Source organism: Nuphar pumila, chromosome 17 (assembly GCF_984573655.1).
Source record: "Nuphar pumila chromosome 17, dmNupPumi1.hap1.1, whole genome shotgun sequence".
Classification (NCBI taxonomy): domain Eukaryota; kingdom Viridiplantae; phylum Streptophyta; class Magnoliopsida; order Nymphaeales; family Nymphaeaceae; genus Nuphar; species Nuphar pumila.
Window position 1 is genome coordinate 69,472,997 of NC_143265.1, and position 17,866 is coordinate 69,490,862.

General features: G+C 40.3%; 1 protein-coding gene across 5 annotated transcripts in view; it reads left to right on the plus strand.

Moving 5' to 3' along the window:
• LOC149812132 (uncharacterized) overlaps positions 1–17,866 on the plus strand; it is a 60,448-nt gene that overhangs the window by 38,787 nt on the left and 3,795 nt on the right. For 3 of the 5 annotated variants that reach the window (XM_089993209.1, XM_089993207.1, XM_089993208.1), the window contains one exon: positions 16,335–16,775. The exons of 1 other annotated variant lie outside the window; for it this stretch is intronic. In XM_089993209.1, coding sequence (XP_089849335.1) covers positions 16,335–16,775 — 441 coding nt within the window. Of the gene's footprint in view, positions 1–16,334; positions 16,776–17,866 lie in introns of those variants that run through there. One more of the 5 variants, XM_089993211.1, reaches the window with a different exon arrangement.

The window sequence follows — 17,866 nt, forward strand, 5'->3', positions numbered from 1 at the left end:
GTGACGGTTACTAGGGTGACCTCCCCAATCTGAGTCAGTATAAGCAAGCAATTTTAATTCAGAAGAAGTGGATAGAAATACTCCCTTATTCACCGTTCCCTTCAAATATCTGATGATGCGAAGCACAACACTCATATGAACGGTTGTAGGAGCATGCTGAAACTGGCTGGCGATGTGTATAGCATGTGACAAATCAGGTCGAGTAATGCTGAGATACATTAAAGAACCTACCAACTGTCTGTAAGGAGTAGGATCGATTAGAGGAACACCGTCGTCGATCTTCATTTTTGCTCCCACAACTTCAGGGGTTTCACATACTTTGTTATCAGAAATTCCTGATCTGTCAATAATCTCACAGGCAAGCTTAGACTGAGATAAAAAATAACCACGTTGCGAATAGACAACCTCAATTCCAAGAAAATATGTCAGAAAACCCAAGTCTGACATCTTAAATTTTGAAGTCAAGACGGACTTAATACCCTTGACTCCTTGAACATCATCACCTGTAATTAACATGTCATCAACATATAGTAATAATATTACAATCCCTGCCTTAGATTTTCTAGTAAATAGAGCAGTGTCAGTATAACATGAGGATAAACCATTTTCCAGCATTGTACTGGTAAATCTGTCATACCAGGCTTTGGGGGCCTGTTTCAAACCATAAAGGGCCTTTCGAAGACGAAAAACTTTATCTTTAGGGATCTCCATGCCTGGTGGAGCATCCATATATACTTCTTCATTAAGATCACCATTTAAAAAGGCATTTTTCATATCCATTTGAAAAATATTTCAATTTTTAATAGATGCAATAGTGATAAGACATCTAACTGTAATCATTCGGGCTACAGGAGCAAAAGTTTCTTCATAATCAATTTCATACTCTTGCCCATACCCTTTTGCAACTAAGCGCGCCTTATACCTTTCAAGGGATCCGTCGCTCTTAGTTTTAACCTTAAAAGCCCATCGACAACCTATAATTTTCTTTCCTATGGGTAGAGTTTGGAAATCTCAAGTTTCAGCCCTTTTAAGAGCATTAAGTTCATTTTGCATAGCTTCTTGCCATTCTATACATTTTTTTGCTTCTTCAAAATTTCTTGGTTCAAAATAAGAATGAATGACACTAAGACAAGCCCTATATCGGGGTGAAAAGGAATCAAAGGAGACAAAATGAGTGGGAGGTCTCCTATTCCTCTCAGATCTTCAGTGATCGAGAACAGGAACAAGTTCACTATATTGATCAATAGCACTTCTAAAGGTGTCTTGGTTTCTACGTGAGTATGTTATTGGATCACTTGAAATGCTGCCTTCTTGTTGGTTATGTTCTTCGACATCACCCTCAATGTCCTCATCATGATTTGATGATACATCATCATCACTAGATGTATCATCATTACTAGACAATAAGTCAAAAAGGAAGGAATAATCAAAATTTTCTTGTTGAGAAACATTTTTTTCAAATCCACTTTCATTTTCCAAAAAAGTTACATTGCTAGAGACATATAACTTATCTTCTCGAAGATCATAACACCGAAATCCCTTTTGAGTTTCAGAATATCCAAGAAAAGCGCAGGGGATAGCTTTGGGAGAGAGTTTGTCATTCTTATCCGTAAGTATAAAACACTTACACCCGAAGACTCGTAACCTATTATAATCCGGTTCGAGTTTATATAAAATCTCAAAAGGGGAAATTTTTTCTAATATTCTAGAAGGCAAGCGATTTATCAGATAAACAGAAGCAAGAGTTGCTTCAGCCCAAAAATTTTTAGGGATGTTTTGGGAAATAAGAAGGGTTCTAGTGGTCTCAATGATATGCCTATGTTTTCTTTCGGCCAACTCATTCTGTTGAGGGGTTTTAGGACAAGATCTTTGGTGAATGATTCCGTGATCTTCAAGATATATTTTAAATTGGTTGGAGATATATTCTCCTCCATAATCACTTCTAAAAATCTTTATGTTACTGTTAAATTGATTCTTGATCATTGAATGAAAGGTTCTAAAGCACGAAAAAACTTCATGTTTGAATTTAAGAAAAAAGATCCATGAATATCTAGAGAAATCATCCACAAAAATAACATAATAAGAAAAGCCTCCTTTTTAGACAACAGGTACGGGTCCCCAAACATTGGAATGAACAATTTCAAAGGGTTTAGATGAGAACATAGTTCTTTGATGAAAAGGTAAACTTTGCATTTTTCCGAGAATAGTCATTACAAGAAAAAAAACTTTTACATAGGTCCTTTGCAAAATGCAAATAAGATAACTTGGTGATATTAGGATGACCAAGTCTTTTGTGCCACACATTTATATCTTTGTTTTGGGCAACATTACAAAAAGATTTTGGAACTTGAAGAGATTCCATATAGTATAAATCGTCTTTTCTAAAGCCTTTCCTAATCAATTTCCCGGACAGGCGATCCTGTATTAAACATTTATCACATGAAAATTTAATATCACAACCATGGTCCGAGAGTTGAGAAACATAAAGAAGATTTAAGTTAAGTTTAGGTATAAATCTAATTTTTGAAATAAAAAAATCTTGAGTTTCAAAATTACCTATTCCTTTAATTTCAAGAGAGGTTCCATCCGCAGTGGAAACAAAGGATGGAGAAACATTTTTTGAATAATCGAAAAGTGAAAACATGTTTGGGGACATATGAAAAGATGCACCTGAGTCCAAAAGCCAAGAGACTTTACCTTGAGTGGAAGAAGTAGACACGGCGGCATCAGATGTAGCTCCCTTGAGAAGAGGTTGAAGGGCTTCCATTATTTGGTTCAACGAGAGTGACCCACTTGATGATGCCTCTTCCTTTTGTGGTGCACCAGTGGTGGCCATAGCGAGAAACTTCTTCCATTTGGGACATACGGGCTTGATATGCCCTGGTTCTTTACAAAAATGACATATAGTCTTGCTATAGTCCCTCTTTCCTCTTTGTCCACCATCTCCTCCTTGATTTTGAAATTTAAAATGAGGAGGACGATAGATCTTTACATTATTCCCGGGTCTTGATACGGCATTAACCTCATTGTTTTCTTCATGATTACAAGGAACCATAAGAACACTTGGTCCTTGTTTACATAGACTCATACGAGTCTCCTCACCACTTAATTTGGTGAGAACATCTTCAAGGGAGGGAGGAGTAAATAAGGATAAAAGTGATGACCTTATTTGCTCAAATTTCGGTCTCAACCCATTCAAAAAATTGAAGAAACGATCTTCTTCAAGTTGCTTGTGGCGGAGTTCAATTGCCTCTCCACTCCATTTTGGTTCAAGCATAGAGAGCTCATCCCAAATAGAGGAAAGATCGGCAAAATATTTCCTAATAGACATTTCACCTTGAGTAAGGGAGAAGGCCTTCTTTTGAAGGTAATACTTATGGGATAGATATCTTGATGTATACATTTTCTCGAGATAATGCCAAGCTTCGGATGCTTTTTTGAATTTGATAATGTTGGCATTAATCTTTGTTTCGACGGATGCGAAGAACCAAAAAAGAATCTTGAAGTTCTTTATTTCCCATTTGTCGTGCTTCTTGGAGTATTCTTCAAGAGCTTTGATCCTTTCCTCTCCCTCAAGAATCTTGATTTCACTTCCGTCCATTATGGTTATCTTGGGTTCCGGTTCCGGAATTGTTCCTTGCACATAGCCCCACAACCCTTTTCCTTTTATGTGAGCCTCCATATTCCCGGCCCAAATATGATAGTTGGACCCATTCAACTTGAAGCCAAGGGCAAAGTGAGACTCTTTCTCACCCATTAAGGCGAAAAGAGAAGAAGAAAAAAGGCTTACCAATACAATGTTTCAACTTCTAGTTTGCACAAGATCCTTCTAAAATATTTGAGAAGCAAGATCCACCACTTCAATCTCTAAAGATCTGGAGGCACGGTTTTCGAGGCACTCGAACAAAGGAGGATCCCACGATCTTCAATCACCAACCGAGCTCTGATACCATGTGAAATTGTCTACGAAGAGACAATACGCATACAAGCACACATACTTTATAAAAGAAGTGCACGAAAGCACTCTCACAACACTTGAACAAAATACGCGAAAAGCGTATAAATAATAAACATGCAATAATGCATGTATTTCATAAATAAAAGCAAATGCTTGAGACTCTCAAGCTTGTCATACAACAAGGGGGAACACCCCTATTTATACAAGAAAGGAGAGGTGCAGGAGGGGGCTCCCCATAGGAGTCGTTGGGGAGCTCCCAACGGTCACAATTGTGACCGTTGGGGGCTCCCCAACGACTCTATTGGGGAGACCCCCAATGCACCTTTTTGGAAATACAAAAAGGAAAAAAATAAAAAATAAAAGGAATTAAAAAATAAAGGGAAAAATTACAGCATATTCTAAATGGAATATGCGCAAAATGTAAAAGGACTAAAATACTCTTTTCGGGTAAAAAGAGAAAAATGTATAAATATATATACTTATATATAGAGATACGTATACATATAACATATGTATACGTATCTCTATGTATATAAGTATATATATTTATACTTTCAATAATGTTTTTTAGTATACATTTTAACATCATGCTGTATGGGTCTGGGTCCATCCTGCCCTACATCATTCTCCCCTGGTGGGAAAGAAGTCTACTCTGACGACTTGTCAACACAGTAAGCATATAGATCAGACACGTTAAATGTATGTGAAAGGTGCCAATTTTCGGGCAGCCCAAAGAGGTAAGATCGGTCATAGAGGCCTGCTAGCCGGGGAAACCCGGTCTCCTTGGTGGGAAGGAGAACTATCTTATGACCCTTAAAGACGAATGTGTACGTGTTCCTACGACCATCATAGATGGTCTTACGGTCAAACTGCCAGGGACGTCCCAACAGGATGTGACACACACTCATAGGGGCCACATCACACCACACTTCATCGTGGTAATGCTCCCCCATGGAGAACCAAACTAGACAACGTAGGGTGATGGGTACCTCGTTGCCTTTCTTGAACCATGTCATTTTATAAGGTTGGGACAATTTTTTCGTTTTTAGGTTCAAGGTGGACAAGACACTCTCGGACACCATATTCTCGCACGCCTCGGTATCAATGATAACATCACACACATGCCCCTCACAGTTGCACCGAGTTCTAAAAATATTATTTCACAACCATTTTGTCGGGGCCGACTCTCGGGATGTGATCAACACATGACAGATGGTTAACAAATTTTTGATGCTGCCATCGAACTCTACGACTTTCACCTCGTCATTCCCCTCAACAAGTGACTCACCCTCGCTTTTACTATCGGACGTTGACTCGACAATGCCCTCTGCCAGATGGGTGTTCTTACTCACGGTGGGACACTTGGACGCAATATGACCTAACTCTTGACACCTGAAACAACGAATGATAGACTAACTGGACTTAACTTTGGATCTGGTATGGTACGCTGATCCAGACTGTTCGCGTTTGCTAGGGTCGACTCCAGGGGTGGACTATGAGTCTTCTTTCCTTGGGGAGCTCGCTCCTCTAGTTGGGAAACTCGACTTGGGTTGACTGGTCTGATCACTGCGGGATGCCCTATGTTCCTGCCTCCTTTTCAATTTTCCCTCCACATTCATGGCATAACTGTTTGCATGATCTAATGACTCGACTGTGATACAACTAAAGTGGTCAGAAATAGCAGGATGGAGACCAGAAATATACCTTGTGACCTGCTGGCAGGCGGTCTCCTCGATTTGCACTCGCAGCGATAGATGATGAAACTCAACAATGTACTCCGCCACGGTACTGGTGTCTTGACGCAAGGTAAGGTATTCCTTGTAGGCTCTCTCAGCGTGATCTGAAGGCATGAACTTAGACTGCATTAACTGTTGCATCCCCTCCCAAGTCTGTACACGCTCTAGTCCCTGCCGCTCCCTTGATCTCTGCAGCTCAACCCACCATGTCTGCTCTAGGCCTCTCAACCGAGTAGATGCTAGGGAGACACGACGGTGCTCAACGACATTGTGGTAGTCGAAGACGAACTGGACGACATAAGACCAGTCGAAGAACTGCTTCGCATCGAACCGACCTGCGAACTCTGGAAGCTCCAGCTTCACCCCGTACTTGGAGGGATGCTCTGATGTTCTCTGCTGACAGGCCTCCACCATGCCTACGGGGTACTCGTTTAAGAAGGCATTATCATCCATCACGATCTCACCTCCTTCACCACGATACTGCTCTCCTGGTAATTGATGCTGACGAACTCCGACGACCTGTGGTCGGCGCTCTGGTTGTGTCGGTCCCTACTTAATCTGCATAGGAAGCTGTCTCTGTCTAGCTCGCCCGTGAGGGGGTGCCATCTGCGGCCGGCGTTGTGGCACCGGTATGACAGGTGGTCCGACGATAGGTCGAAGGGTTGGTCGGGTCTCGGGCTCTAGGTGGGTAGGAACTGGATAGTATGAGTTTGGGTTATCGGTCGGGTTAGGATAGTGGTATTGGATTGGATACAGTATTGGATTCTGGATCGGAATTGGGTTAAAGAGTTGGTTCGGGTTCAGACATTGGGTCTGATTGGTATAGTATTGAGTTGATTCGCCCGACAAGATATGGATCGGGCCTAATCCTAAATTATTCGTCGGACCCAGATTTGGATAGGTTGGATCGGGGGTCGAGTTGTGGGGGTAAAAGGCTTGGTTTGAACTCGATCCACGATCCGTATGATTATGGGTTTGGTTTTGACCCGGCTTAAAATCAAACTGATGCTCTGTCCGGGCCTGATACAAGTTTGGGTCGGTATTGGATCCATTTTGGGGTTAAAAAATAATGGGTTGAGTCTGATTCAGGATGAACCGCGAACCAAACCCAACTGGGTTGGACGGGTATGGGGGTTCGGAACCCGGACCCGCTCCCAGGGACCCAAAGGGTGGTCCTTGTGACCTGGGCCTAGGTCCCGCTGAAAAATGTTTCGGTCCGAACTCTCTCGGGTTCAGACCCATCCACACGGGTCCACCAGCTTCCACCCGCTGGTTTGTTGCCTTAAGGCCTCTGCGCGCGGGACCAGGGGGGAGGACACACTCCTTCCTGTAAGATTTGCCTCTTGGAGTATACGCTGATGCAGAATAAGAAAAAGATGGTGACAAAGAATGAGATGGCTGCAACAAATGGTCTGATCTCACACAGAGAGATCGTGCCCCTAGTTTTCATTTATATACATGTGTTACAGACTGGATCAAGTCTGAATATTACATAACCTTTCATCAGTTCCAGACCCGAATACAAATATAAGATGTTATATAGATTCTGGTATTCGGGTCTAGATCCAAACCCGTAACCCGAAAACACAAACAGTTTCAATACCCTCCCTCAAGTTGTGCATGGTTGCGGACCATGGACAACTTGCTTTTTAAGAACCAAAACTGTATCTTGGTAAGGCCTTTAGTGAATAAATCTGCTACTTGATCTGATGTTCGAACATAGGCTTGTTCAACTTCTTTTTCTTCTACCTTTTGTCGAATGAAATGCTGAGCAATCTCTATATGTTTTGTACGGGTATGATGAATGGGATTGAAAGTGATCTGTATAGCACTTTGATTATCATATAGGAGAGTAGTGGGTAGAATAGGTTCTCCTATTTCCATCAAAAGATGTCTCAGCCATGTAACCTCTGCTGCTGCTGCTACCATAGACCGATACTCTGCCTCAGTACTAGATCGTGCAACTGCACGTTGCTTCTTGCTGCTCCATGCTATTAAGTTCCCATCAATAAAAACACAATACCCAGAAACTGACCTTCTGTCATCCGGATCTCTAGCACAATCAGCATCTGCATATACAACTAGTTGATGTTGCTCCCCTTTGGTCTTAACTTAATGATAGATTACGCCATCCCCAAGAATACCCTTTAAGTATCGAAGGATTCTCTTGACAACGTTCATATGCTCTGTGCGTGGGTCATGCATGAACTGTGAGACTTGGTTCACTGCATACACAATGTCCGGTCTTGTGAAAGTTAGATATTGAAGCATACCCACAAGGCTGCGATATTATTGAGGTTCTCCATATACTTCCCCGTCCTGAGCACTGAGCTTATGATTCAACACACTGTGAGTGGATAGGGGCTTGCAATCTTTCGTATCTGCCGTATCTAATAAATCCAGGGTATATTTGTGTTGAGTTAATGAAAGGGAATTATCCCGCCGATCTACCTCAACTCCCAAGAAATAATGCAGAACCCCCAAATCTTTCATTTTGAACTTTCAACTTAGTAGAGCTTTTGTACCTTCTATATGTTCATCAGAGTTCCTCGTAATGATAATATCATCCACATAGATGAAGAGCAATGTACTGACCTGACGATCCTGAAAAATAAATAGAGAGTGATCGAGGTGAGACCGAGTAAACCCATGTCGTTGAACTTTGACAGAGAAGCTATCAAACCAAGAACGAGAGGCCTGCTTTAGCCCATATATAGCTCTTCGTAATTTACATACATGAGTGTTGGGACTGTGTTCTGCATAACCGGGTGGTTGCTCCATATACACTTGTTTCAGACTACCATGCAAAAATGCATTTTTGACATCAAGCTGACTGAGAGTCCTTCCATGTTGGACCGACAAAGATAAAATTAGTTGAATGATTCCCATTTTAATAACAGGACTAAAAACCTCTCTCGCTTTGTAGCGTTCAATGGATCCATCAGGTTTATACTTGATCTTATAGACCCATTTAGAACCGATAACATTTTTGTCTGAAGGCCTAGGAACAATTTGCTAAGTTCCACATTCATGCAAAGCTTCCATCTCCTCATTCATAGCTTCAACCTACTTAGTCGATATGTATGCCTGCGAGAAGCCGATGGGTTCATCCTGCTTTTAAATATGTGAAACGAATAACTGTAGATCCGTGGAGAAGTTGTTATAACTGACCCATCGCTCAATAGGATGTCAGATTCTTCTCGTTCTCCTGGGCTTCACATCGATGTGTTGATCACTATTCTTGTGACGTCGTTCATAGACGACTCCTTGGAATTTTGCGGCATCTGAAGTAGGCACGATAGGAACCTGCATATTTCTCAGCCCTTCTAGCTGAGGCTCTACATTGGTCTCACTCTGTTCAACTGGTGGGGTATGGCATGAGGTGACATTATGTGTCCCTGTTGTGTCTAGTTGGTTAAGTAACTCAGCGGCAAACCATGGCTGATACCACTCGACATCCTTGTTGTGTCCATCTATATTTCTTGAGTTCTCAATAGTGTTTTCATCAAACACAATATTTCGTGAGACTCTAATGCGATGAGTGGTGGGTGTCATAGCATCAATACCCTTTGTATTGATCAGCATATCCAACAAACTTGCACCTGCATGCTTTGTCTTGGAACTTATCACGTTGAGAGCTATCAATATGAACATAACATATGCAACCAAACACTCTTAATTCATTATAATCAGGTTGAACTTCGAAGAGTGCAAAATAGGGGGATTGATTCTCTAGTAGTTTCATGGGCAACCAATTTATGATATACACACAACAGAATGAAAGACTTTCCTCCATAAACTCATGGGAATCTGAGTGTCATGCAACATGCTCAAGGCACTTTCCACAATGTGTCGATGTTTTCTTTCCGCCACACCATTTTCTTGTGGTGTATATGGGCAAGATATATGACGACTTATTCCATTATCTTGAAGAAATTCAGTAAATTCCTTTGATAGATACTCATCCCTTCCATCATATTGGAAATGTTAAATTTTGGACGAGAATTGATTACAAACTAGAGCTTGAAATGAACGAAAGAGCTTGAACATCTCATATTTATGTTTCATAAAATAAATTCAAGTATATCTGGAATAACTATCAATGAAGACAACATAATAACGACTACCAGACAAAGAAGTTTGTGGAGCAGATCCCCAAACATCAGAATAGACAATTTCAAATGGCGCAAAAGCTCTCTGATTTATTGAACTAAAAGGAAGGACATGACTCTTGCATAATTGACAGTTGGAACAAAGAGAGGTATCAGACTCAACACTTAAACTAGACTGTGGAACACGCCCACTTGACACAAGTTTCTCAATGAATGATTTATTACAATGACCCAAACGGCGATGCCAAATCTCTGGTTTATTACACTGAGACAAACTAAAATAATCTTTGAAGGACACTGGGTGATCTGACTGACCGGCTGACGAACTCGATAAAGCACCACGAACAAGAGAAAAAGATTCCTTGAGGACATGCATATTTTCCTGTCGTTCTCCTTCAACGAGTGTCTTCTTCGTGAGAAGGTCCTTGACACGTACAGAAGAAAGAGTAAATTCGACAGAAGAATTAGTATCATCAACAAGTTTGGAGACAGAAACAGTGTTTTTGACAATACTGGGAGAATGATAGACATTAGATAAATTCAATGAAGAATTAAGAAGTGGAAGATCAACATTTTCAGTGTGAGATATAGAATGAAGAGTACCATCTCCAGTTTTAATATGAAATTTCCCATGGTAAGGAATGGGTTTCGAAATCTTACCGACATCACCTGTTACATGTGCCGCAGCCCCGGAATCAATGTACCAAGTTCTTTGTTCATTTTGCTTGAAGCTTATCACTGAAAGAGCATATATCAAAAGATTCTTCATATTATCCTTTTTATTGTCTTTCGAGTCTTCTTCTATTCTTCCTCTGTGAAAGGATCCTGCACCATTAGATTTTTCCTTGTTCTGTGGGTTGTGACAGCAATTGGCTTTAATGTGCCTCCTTTTTTTGCAATGAAAACATGTTGGTATATTCCTGGATCTCTGGTTGTCTGAGAATGAGTTGAGTGGAATATTGTGCGTGGGCAACAACCCACGACCTCCTTGACTGGTGCTTCCTTGACCGTGACCATCTCGAAAGCCTTCACGTCCTCTTCCTGACATCATCCCGATAACTAGTACATCATGATGACTGGAGTTGATGGCCATCTCCTCTCCCCTAATGGTAATTTTGTACTATAGTAATTTCACACAAAGTTCTTCAAAATTTGGCAACGAAGGAAGGCATAGAAGGGAGGTGACCAGCATGTGATAATTGGAGCCAAATCCATTCAGAGCTTGCTGAACTTTTTCTTTGTCAGGAATTTTACAACCCACCATGGCCAGTTGATCGGTGAGAATCTTGACCTTGTTCATGTAATCTGTAACTGACAAGTTCTCTTTCTTTAAGAGCTAGAATTCTCTCTTTAAATGTGGGATTCTGGCCTCTGAAATCTGAGAATATGTTTGCGCCAACCTCTGTCATAACTCCATAGCCGAGCATTCATTGGGAATGCCGACCAATACCTCTTGAGAAAGAGTAGATGTGATGTAAGCAACTACCGCTTGATCTTTTCTTCTCCATGTCCCAAATTCTGGATTATGAATCGATTTGTTGAAAACCTCCCCTTTATCATCTCGCTCTTCCTGCATCACAAGCTCTGGAGGTGCATGAACTATCCTGTCGAGGTGTTCGGAGAGATCCAAACTTCTGATAAAGGGCAAAATTTGCCTCTTCCAGGTCAAGTAGTTCGAATTGTTCAGTTTTTCAGAGATGAGTCGACCAAGGAAACTTGATGGTAGAGAAGGAGAATCCATGAAAAAAGAATACGAAGAAAGATGAATAAGGAAAACGTCGAGTGCAAGAGCAACAATACAAGGCAACAAGCAGTAGAAATTTCAACAATCAAAATTCGTCTCCTTTTTTTTTTTAAAAGAGACTTGTTAGCCACATATGATCGAATACACCCAACTGTTCTATTGCTGCCTAGTATTCAGCTAAGGCTAATCAAGATAGAGGTCCTTTTTTTTCTTCTTTTTTTTGTATTTTAAATTAAAACTGCTGTTGACGTCAATGTCGACAACTAGCAGAAGAAAGGGGTCTTAGTTATCAGACCTGATCTATTCCAAGAATATCAACAAGGACCAATTTAAAGATAACGTAACTGGGAAAAGAGCGAATCAAATTCGTATTGGAAGAAGGGGAATAGTCGAAACCGAGAAGAAAAGACGCAGATCCGAAATTGATTTCAGATCTGTCGATATCTAAATGAGAAGTGAATCGCAGATCTGAAATCAGTTTCAGATCTGTAGATATCTAAAGGAGAAATGAATGATTAGAAAAGGGAAGAGCTGATTAGAAACAAAGAAATAGAGATTGGGATTGGGGTTAAGGGGAATAGTCGAAACCGAGAAGAAAACACGCAGATCTGAAATTGATTTCAGATCTGTCGATATCTAAATGAGAAGTGAATCGCAGATCTGAAATCAGTTTCAGATCTGTCGATATCTAAAGGAAAAATGAATGATTAGAAGAGGGAAGAGATGATTAGAAACAAAGGAAAGAAAGAGAATCACTCTAACCTGGAGTTCAAAGTTCAATCTCTGCAGACACGCTTTCCGGGATCAACTTCACGTCTTGGGTAGATGTCTGATGAAGTCCCGCTCTGATACCATGTAAGATTTGCTTCTTGGAGTATACGCTGATGCATAAGAAGAGAAAGATGGTGAGAAAGAAGGGGACAACTGCAATAAATGGTCTGATCTCACACAGAGAGATCGTGCCCTAGTTTTCATTTATATACATGTGTTACAGACGGGATCGGGTCTGGATATTACATAACCTTTCATCAGTTCCAGACCCGAATACAAATATAAGATGTTATACAGATTCTGGTATTCGGGTCCAGATCTAAACCCGTAACCCGAAAACACAAACAGTTTCAATACTTCCCAGGCCGGGTCGCTGCGCCGGGGCCTGCAGCAGGGTCCCGCTTGCTGCTGGGGTCCTGCGGACCAGACCTGAGCGGCAGACCCACAGGAAATCAAAGGCTGGGCCCGGGCGCACCCGGGTGCAGTGGGGTACCTGCCAGGAGTGTCGAGTTCGCCTGGGTGCCACCAGCTACCGGATCGGGATGACAAGAAGGCCCCACGCTCGGGGCAGGGGTGCGATCAGCAGAACCCAATCGACCGGCGTCGGCTGTGACAACAGATGTTTGACGGTCGATACCGTCACCCGATCCCGCCCCCGTATTCAGCACAGCCACCGCACACACCTCCCCGGTCGACTCGATGGCCACAAGCCGATTCTCGAACCCATCTAGGCGCCTTGATATGCTGGCCACGTCCAGGCTGACGCACAACATGTTCTCTTGCAGTTTGGTCATCATCTCCATCATCCACATCATTGGGTCTGCGTTGCCGGCATCCTCCTGCTCGTTTTCTGTCGTTGGATCGCCCCTCACCTCTGAAACCATATCGCTGATGAAGGATGAGACACAGGCTCTGATACCACTTTGATGTAGTGGGTACCGGCTGGATCTTTCCTTGACGTCGGTTGTCGAAAACATGACTCTCGTGTTCGTGTAATGCTCAGAAAATGAAAAAAAAGGCCCACCGAAACAATGGGGGCGTGTTTTATTCAATGGAAACTTCAAGGGACAATAAGAATACAAACTAAAAAAAAGGAATCAGACAACTAATTGAAATACTGAAAAGCAAAAGGGAAAAGGACGGCTGGAAGAAAACAAAACAGGAAAACGTAAAAGGCTGCTCCTCTTCAAAATTTGTGTCCACTGCACGCAACCCTAGGGGGCTTTTAAAAGCCTCATTTGGATCCGGGTCTGGGTCCATCCTGCCCTACATCAGAAAGCATGTAAAAGAGTTCCAAACTTGGTAAAAAATATGACAATTGCATCATGTCAAGAGATGGAGAAACCAACCAAGAGGGGTAATATCACTTCTTACATGGATGCAACAAGTGGACAAGGGAGCAGTTCATCACTAGGTACGATTTTTAGCAAGCCTCTTTCTTCTTCATTAGGGGTCATTCAAAAGAAAAATGCTTGGAATGTGGAAAAAACAAGAAAAGGAACATATTGATAGGAACAATCTGCCTTTTAATTTGTTAAGATCTCTAGAGTTCAAAATTTTGCTTATTGTAATTGGTAATCATGGCCTTGGTTATGTGCCAAGTAGTGAGACTAACAAAAATGTTGGATGAGGCAAAACAAAAAGTTTTCAAATATATAGAAAATGTTAAATCTTCTTTGTCTACTATTGGGTGCACTTTTATGTTATTTATTTCGAAGGATACCATTAGAAATAGGTTCTACATAAACCTACTGGTCAGTTCTCCAAGTGGTACAGTTTTCATGAAGTCAGATGTTGTAGAAGGAAAAATCAAATATGCATATTTTATTGTTGATTTCTTAGCTCCTACTATAGAAGAGATTCATGTCATCAAAATTGTGACCAATAATGGGAGCAACTACAAAAAAGCAAGACGTATTCTCAAATATAAGTTTTTCAACATATTCAAAACATCATGTGTTGCACATGGGATTGATTTAATGTTGGAAGATATTGATAAATTGCTCAATGTATTTGGTATTATGGCTGATGCTATGATGATTGTAAAATTCATCTACAACAAGTAACTTATTTTAGACATAATGAGAACCCATACTAAGGGAAGAAAAGTGCAATGGCTTGGTGTCACAAGATTTGCTTATGATTTTAGATGCTTGAAATCAGTCTTGACACAAGAAGAAAGTCTTAGATTTATGGTTGCCTCATCTGAATAGAGAAAGTTAGACGTTACCAAGGAGGGTGAAGGGAGTGGCGTGACATCATACACAATTCAAGGGAAAGATTTTTGGAAAAATGGGGACATTATTATGGTTGTAGAGCCATTGGTTAGAGTTTTAATAATGACTGCTGGAGAAAGAGCATCAATTAGTTATTTGTAGGAGACATTAGGTTGAGCAAAAAAATTTATCAAAAGAGTTCTTGATGATGAAATCAACAAGTATAAGGTGTATTGGGATATCATTGACAAGAGGTGGAGTAAGCTTGTGCACAACCCTTTTAACTTTTTATCCTTTTCAGGGCTATGGTTGGAAGTCTAATCTTTACTGTCTAGTCTAGTGCAATGCTTAAGATCAATAATTTCCTGTATATTTAGGTTGTTTGTCATGTTGTTTATGTCATATTATGGCTCCTTTGCTTTATATCTTTTTTTTTGTTTTATTTTTTAAATCCAGAGATTTTCTCAAGATTTATTGAAAAACCCATAATATCTCGATATTATACCTCGCCGAGATATAGCCGACACCTATATTTGTGACTGCTCCTAGCACACGATATTTCTTTTTGAATCTCTACCTCATGGTAGCCATATAATCTGAACCTACCCAGGTTGAGTCTTGCACCTCTAATGCTTTCCATTTTCCAGTGCTTTGTGCATTTCGTATGCTTTTGTTTCTTTTGTGCAATCATCATTTGTTTTGCGCTTATTCTTTTTTTCATTTCTTCAGGATTTTCACAAAATTTTCACATGATGCTTTCAAGACTAGGTTTTAAAAGATTTTCCTGTTTTTATTTTCTTAGGTATTTAAAATTGGACACCAACATGGTTCCTTAGTTACACAAATATCTAAAAGCTTGACTATAGGAAGCATGGACAAAGCGTGTGGGAAGCATAAAAGTGTGGGAGAATTGAAATTTTCATAAAGTTTTGGAAGCGAGGAGCGCGCTTCCAAAAAACTCATTTTCGGAAGCATGCTTCCTGCTTACCTAAGAAGCTATGTCACAGGGACTTGGCCAACTAGGTGCCGCACCCGCGTCGATGCGACGTGATGGGGTGCGCGTGCGGCATCCGGTGCGGTCAACGCACTCAGGGTCATTTATGTCCAACTTTTGGTCTTTATATATATATATATATATATATATATATATATATATATATATATATATATATATATATATTGCCACACCCCTGCCCCCAAGTTTTTTAAAGTGCCGCACCCCCGCACTCGCACCCGCACCCATGTGACATAGCTAAGAAGCTTCCGGTAACTTTGGTTTACATAATATTTCTTGGGTTGCACTCAATAATTAATTATGAACTAGTTGGATGGTTTCGCCTTTCTGAAACTCTGTTAATCTTGTTTAATAAACATGCACTTTTTGCCTGTCAGGTCTTGTTAGAAAGGTACTTGAACCCCATTTTCATAAGGAAAATAATTTCTGCCCTATGAAATCAGGTTGAGGGAAGTTACACAATTTTATGCTGCACTTGTAAGGTAGCATTGGAAACTTTCTATGCTAATTCCCTGAGTGCTCCTGACATTACACAAACTCAAAGCCATGATGTTTGTGTTGACTTTTATCCTTTTTTCAACCCTTAATGACAAAAAAGGCACATCACTAAAAGTATAAAAGAGGGCATACTATTTTCATGGTAAGATGGAGAAATGAACATTCCTTTTGTTCCAGTTGAAATTTATGGTGGTTTTGGTCTGTTCAGCTTTGTCCTTATGACATATGGTTATGTTAATTTTTTGTCCATTTTTGTTGTTTAACCCATCCTGCATGTTTTTCAGTACCTAAGTTCTCACGCCCATGGTGTTTCTACATCTACGGTGCCCATGGTGCAGCAGCAACAGGTGGCACCAATGTACCCACAACCTGCTGGAGTCCATTTGCATCAATATCCAAATTTCATCCCTTACCGGCAGCTTTTATCACCGTTATATGTGTCACCTATGGCAATGCCTAGTTTTTCTGGCAGCCCTGGTTATCCTCATACACCAGCGGGCAGCAGTTACCTAATAATGCCAGGGGGGAGCTCACACCTTGCTCCAGGTGGTGTGAAATATGCACCTGCACAGTATAAGCCCATTCCTGCTGCTACTCCAATAGGCTATGGAAGTTACACTAATCCAGCTGGATATGCAATCACAACACCAAGTGGCACTGCTGGTGCGGAGGATCTATCCAGAATCAAATACAAAGAGAACAGTCTATATGTTCCAAATCCACAGGTAAATTTTATTAATTTATTATAATATTTCTTTTGACTCCTGAATTTGGCCTAGTAACCTACCCTGTTGTACAAAAGTGGATGAAATGCTGTTTGTTTGTTGAGGGCTTTGATAAATTCTTCCACAGGAAATAGGAGACACCTGAGAAATCCAAAACAGATTACAGAGTAAAATTTATTTTCTTTAGATATCAAGTCTTTTTGTTTGGATTTATGATATATTTGGATCAGTTAAGTTATGCTGGATTCTCAGGCTTGAATCCTGCCATGGCTATCCTCCAATCTGGCTAAGGAAGAATATATTGGATACTGCTCTTATCCAAGGTTGCCAAAGAGGAAAGTAGAATCAACAAACAATGTGCAAAGTGGAAATGAGAAACAAGGCTTTTTAGGCCCATGTGAAATGGGAAATGAAATGATAGGAATGCTTGAGATGTCAGTTAGGATGATTTTTAGAATTCAGAAATAAAGAGTTGAAATTGTCATACCATATAATAATATTAACGTCTTGAGTTCAAATAAAAACCATTACTCACCACTGTTTTAAACTTTTACAACAACAACAACAACTACGCCTTCATCCCAAAACAATTGGGGTCACCACTGTTTTAAAACTTTAATAGCAATTAAATAGCAAATAGCATATAAAATTTAGCGTAATGAATATTTGAGTTATATGTGCAAGAGTACATAATAGTGTACACATTCTTCCTGTAATTAGAAGCAAATCTTACATGTTTTACCTTGTTTAAAATTGAGTTACCTAAAATACCTCTGATTTTAATAAAAATGCATCTTTTTATTTATTAAAAAAATATATATGTTAGTGTTTGTAACTTGTGCTTCCCATAAAAATAAATAATGAGCTTCACAAGCGCTTAATTTCTTGATTTCAAAGCAGTTACCTGATAAGTGAGCTTCCATGGATGTGTAGAGGCTTCCAACAACCATGCTTCTACCTATATAGCGTTTTCAAAAGAATCATTTTGAGCTATATTAGACATGGTTTAAATTAGTGGCTGGGGAACCTATTGAGTTATTGATTAAAAAAGACTTGAAGTTTGAGAGATAAATAATTGATCTTCAGCTTTT